The 6398-nt window shown below is 32.0% G+C and overlaps 1 protein-coding gene across 2 annotated transcripts; it reads left to right on the top strand.

Moving 5' to 3' along the window:
- Positions 1-4615: 4615 nt before the first annotated feature.
- On the top strand, positions 4616-5877 carry LOC131012897 (uncharacterized). Of its 2 annotated transcripts, XM_057940877.1 has the most exons (5): positions 4616-4680; positions 5044-5118; positions 5195-5287; positions 5370-5474; positions 5601-5877. In XM_057940877.1, the coding sequence occupies exons 1-5, from the start codon at positions 4617-4619 to the stop codon at positions 5672-5674; spliced, it is 411 nt and encodes a 136-aa protein (XP_057796860.1). In that variant the 5' UTR covers position 4616; the 3' UTR covers positions 5675-5877. The 2 variants fall into 2 exon arrangements, with proteins under 2 accessions (XP_057796860.1, XP_057796861.1); XM_057940878.1 differs by lacking the exon at positions 5195-5287.
- The last annotated feature ends 521 nt before the right edge of the window (positions 5878-6398 follow it).

The raw sequence follows: 6398 nt of genomic DNA, 5'->3' as shown, positions 1-6398 counted from the left end.
TATACTAGTGATCATACTAGAAAAATGGGCTAACTCTAGGGTTCAGAGCAAATGAACCGCTCTGATACCACTCTGTCACGACCGGTCCTAATTAAGGATAATTAAGCCGGGGAAATCGTAACTAATGGAGGGAGATTAGAAGCGGGGTAGAAAGGGGAATAATCAAACAAGAAAGGATCGTATTTCATCAATGTTAACACCATGGATATTTATAATATAACGGAGTTTTAGTCGTATAGACTCAAATATCTAGCAAGTTCGGATAACTCCGACTTATCCAAAATAACATAAACTTCTGAGTACGCAGCGGAATAAGGTTCTGATTACATGTATGAAGACATGTAACCCTAGAGTTCATTAATATATAATAAGACAAAAGAGTCCCACTCGTCACTTCCCCCTGTTCTCTCTCTCCCTTGACTGCTCCCTCATCATTCAAAGTTCAGATCGGCATTGACCCTTCCCCTCTTCTTCAGCCGCCGCCCGTTATCGCCGCCGGACTCACGGCGAGGAACCTCGCACAGGTAAACCCCCAAATCTCCCTTCTCTTCCTCTCAAAATACAGAATCTGAAAATCTAATTCCTCCTCCTCTCTCTCTCTTTCGTTGGCAGGAAGAGGAAAAAGGCGGTGCCTTTGCCGCCGTGCCGTCGCCGGCGTCGAACAGCCATCGGCTGAACCTCACCTCCCTCTCGACTCAACAGCTCAACAGGGCTCAAAACTTCATTTTTCTTCTTTTATAATACATGCTCTGATGTATGAAAATATATATATATATACAGATTGTATGCTCATATATGTGACTGTCATTTTGTTTCAAAAACTGATACAAGAAAACTGAATTTCAATTTAGCAAATAAGGTAAGGGCTCAAGAGGGAACCTTAAGAGGTTTCGTTTCAGTTGTTTGTCTGATCTTGTTGGTATTGGTTTTGATTCACTGTATTAAAACTGGGCTTCAGTGGAACAACTGCAGTAAAATTTCAGTAGGGGATCCTTCAATTATTTGCAAGATGGAGTATGAGAGAATGATGAAACCAAAGTTCAAAACTTACCTAGGCAGTCGAGTTCTGTTTGAGAGGGAGTGAGCTTGAGATTTTTCTTGTGAGAGTGAAATATGGCAAATTGTGTGGAAGATTGAGTAGAAGCGGAAGGGGATGGGTGAAGTATATCAGTGGGTGTGGGAGTATGTGAGTTGGTGGTGGGAGATTGAAGAGATGGCTGTCATAGAATGGCTGTCATTGTCATAGAGTGGTTGTGGTGACTGTCATTGTCATAGGGTGGCTGTCATTGACACCTATGGCATGGTTAAAGGGATGAGAGAGTGGCTTAAAGGCTGCTGTTGCAGCTATTCTACACACATAGCACACGTCCCCTTTCTTTCCCTTTCTTTGGTTTGCTTTCTTGATGTAGTAGGTAGGAAATAGGAATGCAGAGAATAATAAGTTGTAAAGTTGTGATGTGATGAGTAAAATCCTCATTCTGTATTTGTAATACTAATTGCGTGCTCGTATCTGCTTGATACTGTTTATTTAAATAAATCTCGGATCTCGATATTCTTGTCTTTCTAATGTCGATAGACTGTAAAATAATCTAAATTAAATCCGTAGATTTAATTCATCTGCTCATCTAATATCTAAATTAAATCCGAAGATTTAATTTTCCTCACAAGTCGGTATAATCCACGACTTAAGTAAAATAATAATAATAATAATAATAAAAATAATATTTTTATTGTTATAATTAAATAACATGACTTTGCTAAGTCAGTTATAATCTGAAATAATAATTATTGACTGCTCAATAATCCTTATCGTGGTTTCTCAAGTGAAATAAAATAATAACTCTGCTTCAAGTACTATATAACTCAAAGTCATAAGTCGAAATTAATCAAAAATCAACACTGAAAGATGCAATAATTAATTATTGCATTACTGATTTTAATAATTTAAAAGAGCGGGTTACTACAGCTTTATGTTTTGAGCATATACAAATCTTCTTTAATAGTATAGTATTACCACTTATATATATAGATTATTTAATCACAGCTTCTTATTTGTTCTAAAGACTAAAATCCAATGAGATTACATGAAATGCTTAAATTTATGAATATAATTGGGGAATACTTAGCTACCTATTGGGTTTGACTTATTAATATTAAATTGTTTATTACATGCTTATAATTAACAGGAATTACTGTAATTTGAATTTGTGGTTGTTTTTGTTTTGTTTTGTTTTATTTTATTTTAAAATTTAAATACATTAGTATAAGTTGGATTTTAGTTAAATTTTGACATCCTTCTTTTTGTCATGTACTAATATTTAATATATAGTCAGTATTAATTGTTCTATTCTACATGTAAGTTAGGTTACTTTTATTTTATTTTGAGCCTCTACATATATTGATATTTCACTAATCTTGTAGTATATTATTGTCACTCATAAAGATATAATGCAACAACTTCAAAATATGAAATATATGAAAAAGAGCAATTGTGTCTTATTTGAAAATTAAAATTTAAATACAGCAAATAAGTAGGATTTTGATTAAACTTTTACATTCTTTTTTTGTCATGGACTAATTTTTATATAGAATAGTATTAATATGATTTATTTTGTTTTCTCGTGTATGCAATTTAAATATTCATTCTATTTTTTTTTTCTAAATTATTCTCAGGCACATGCTCGTTCATTGACATTCACTTCTTCAAGAGTAGTGAGTATTGTCTGGCACTTGAGTAAGTCTCCACAACATGGATTTTCTCTCTTATGTGTTCAAATCCCTGTAAATTAAAATGTATTAGTTTTTAGGCTCAATGTTAAAAAGTATAAACAACTTTTGTTTGCCTATGAACCATCATTTTTTCCAATTAGGTTACTTGCTCATATGTTTTGTTTGGTTTTTTGACATCTTATGATCTCCATCATTTTTTTACTTTCTAATTTTGTGTTTTTCTCCCCAGCGTGTTTCTACTCCAAGAAAGCTATTCCGCCTCTCCAAATTCAACTGTGCGCTTGGTTTTGTTCTATTTTTTATTTGTGTTATGATCTTTGTCTTCATGTGTTTTGGCTCTTTCATTGTATTTAAATGTCATGTCGCACTATTTCTTCGTTATAGTTATTGTTTTGAAGTTTAGAGAATGAGGTTCATTATTCTAGGACTAGGAGCAAATTGGGTTATTGCCTTTAGCCTGTAGGTTTTTTAAGGATTTGTTACTGTTTTATACGGGATTATTATTTTTGGTTTCTGGTTTTCAACGGGTGCCCTCAGCGTCCACTTGTCTTTGCTCCCATCAAATTTCTTTGCCGGAACACTTTCATCCGTTTCTTACAGCTTCGGTGAGTCGCTGCCCTACTTTGATCTCATAATAGTATTTTCGAGTTTCATTTTCTTTTCATATTTTACAAGATGATGGTGCAATACCATCTGAGAAAATTAGCATTGAACCTGCAGTTCATCTGGAGCAAGGTTTGTATAATTTTTTCTTCTATTCCATGTATTATTAAATTAAGATGATAATAATTTAAGTATTTTATTTCTTCAGGGCTGCTAAAAAGTGCGACGAGACAATTGGTTTTTCATGATTCATTAAGTGAATAATTTTGTGATGGCAACCGATTAATATTTGCTGTAATTTAATATGAACATTTTAGTTAAATTAAGTTAAATTATTTTTGTTTTTTGTAATGATGATTACTGCAATTATTATAGATAATGATAAAGTCATTCGAGCAAAGATTGCTGGCAAAGCTAAAGGCAAGGGGAAAGTGTCCCAAGAAAGCCATATTGAACATATCAAAGGTGAAAATGATTATGATATGCTACTCTTGCTTGAAAGGATAGTAATTATAATTTTCCAACAACAGATACAATTAGAAGCTCATTTAAAGATAGTCTTTCTTCTGATGATGATAAACCAATATCAGGTATAACATCCACTATTATAAATAGATACTTGATATTGCAAATTCATTTAATATAACTATATTTCTTCTCCATCACAGAAATCTTCAGGGGTAAAAAGAAAATTTGCTCTATTGTTTTGTCTGAAGATTCAAGCAATGATAGTCTGAATTGTGTAGTGGAATCGGTTGAAAGAGGTATATCACCAAAATTTAAAAATTTATTTTCAAGGAATCTAGGTTACACATGTGTATTTGATTTTTTACATATATAATAACAAAAGTATATGTGATGAAAAAATGCACGCACCCAATAAGAAATTTTCTAAATTTAATTTTCATATTTTATTCATCTAAGAAATCAGGTTCAATTCATATACTATATCAGGTAACATTGGGAAAATCAAAAGAAGATTTGTTAGCAAAAGGAAAAAAGTTGTGCACTTAGATATTTCTGAAGATTCAGGTATTCAATTATTATTACAAAATTTAGTGCATTTTGCTAAAGATTTTCATGATATGTTTTCCACCAGAAAATGATAATCATGGCTTAGTGAAAATGAGGATTCTTTTGATCACTTTGAACAAATGTTGGTGAAACTTTTTATATTCTTTTCCATGAGTAGTGAGTTTTTGACTTTTTTTATTGCAATGGAGAAATTGTATAACTAATATAAGAATAATGATTGATCTAACAATATTTATATTGGTTTTGTAATGTTAGATGATGTTGATACACCTGAGAATTTTGATGATGCACATTTGGATATGCCTCTATCAGGTAATAGTTAGACATGATAGATAGTATTTTAAATCTTCTAGAATTTATTAATCGAGCAAATGTTGAAATATTATTGTGCCATTGTTAGAAATTTCAAAAATAAAAAGAAAGCTAAAAACATTAGCATGAGGTCATAAAGTCACGTGAACATGAAGATCAAAGATCCTCAAGCATGCACATCTAAACATTCTAATTTTGAATTGATATCGCCTATGTTAATCTATGATGTTTTGAACTACCACTTGGTACTATTGTGTGTAATTACTATGAAATCTGAACCAGTACACATGTGTACCAGCTACTTGCTTAGCTCCAACAATTTATAAAACATATACAAATATAATTAAGCAACTTTATTTGTAGATGAATTTGTGGAGAGAGCAACTGATTGCAAACTTGTTGAAGATTCTCATATGGAGTCATGTCTACCTTTGGCAGGTAATTATTCAACCAATTAGATAAATTTTCGTTTCCAATATTCTTCGTTGTTAACAATATTAACTCAATCATTTAGGCACACTATACCATGAGGAGAAACAGGACCTTGTGGCAAAAACATCAAAGAAGACTAAAATAACTCAAGCTAAGGACAAACAAGTAGCTAAGGGTACAAAACTGAAAAACTAGAGAAAAACTAACTATTGTGTGTTCTCGTATGATTGATGAGAGTTTTTGTGCAACATTATCAGCAAAGAAGGCGAAGAAAATGAAGTCTAATATCTTAAAAGACAAGATACAAAGCATATCTGATTCATCCCACCAACTTAGCGAAGTGGTTATTGAGCATAATAAAGGTTAGAATTCTACATGAGACAACGGTGTGAATAGTTCCAAATCAAATCATCAATGATATAGGATATTATGCAAATACATTATGTTTGTCATTAACTGATTTTGTTAATATTATCATCAACTTTTAGGCAAAAGAGTCCCACAAACACCAACACTCAAGTCAAGGAGTGGCAGAACAATCAAGCGAAGAATATTGGACTAATGAAGTGAAAGATTTTATGAGACTTTGAAGCAACTTTTGTATGTACTTTGTACAATTCTCTAGCTATGACTTTTGGCTCTATTACACCGTGTTGGTGACATTCTACTAGCATTTTGAGGTTACCTTTTGTATGTACATTGTATATGCCTCGATGCAGTTTTTGGTTTAATGCGCTATGTATATATAACGCATAATGTCTGAAAGGATACTTAAATAGTTTATATATAAATTTTATTATGTAGATTGTTGCTCCTAGCTGTACAAATTAAATATCCTAAATGTATTACAATCGTGACCTACAAGTCAAGTATAATATGTCTACACTTAAAAATGATTCGACCAGCGCCGTTATTGGTCCCATAATTCACGGAGCAATTATGGAAACACCGCGTCCTACGCGGTGCAAAATTTCTAGTATATATATATATATATATATATATATATATATATATATATATATATATATATATATAGGGTTTGGTTATATTGAGAAGCTCAAATGTGTTGAGAAGTTGAGAAGCAATTTAATAGATGAACATGCCAATTAGTTTTTATGAACACGAGTTTGATCTGGGGTTCGATCATTGGCAGTGACGTATTTTTTAATAAATTAAATAGATTCGTATGTTCGTCAGTTGTATTTGGTATGTTCAAAGAATTTATTTATATAGTGTCTAATTACCATGTTCATCAAAATGTACTAACATGTTCATCTATTACATTG

Source organism: Salvia miltiorrhiza, chromosome 2 (genome assembly GCF_028751815.1).
Source record: "Salvia miltiorrhiza cultivar Shanhuang (shh) chromosome 2, IMPLAD_Smil_shh, whole genome shotgun sequence".
NCBI lineage: Eukaryota > Viridiplantae > Streptophyta > Magnoliopsida > Lamiales > Lamiaceae > Salvia > Salvia miltiorrhiza.
This window is presented reverse-complemented; position numbering and strand designations above follow the sequence as displayed.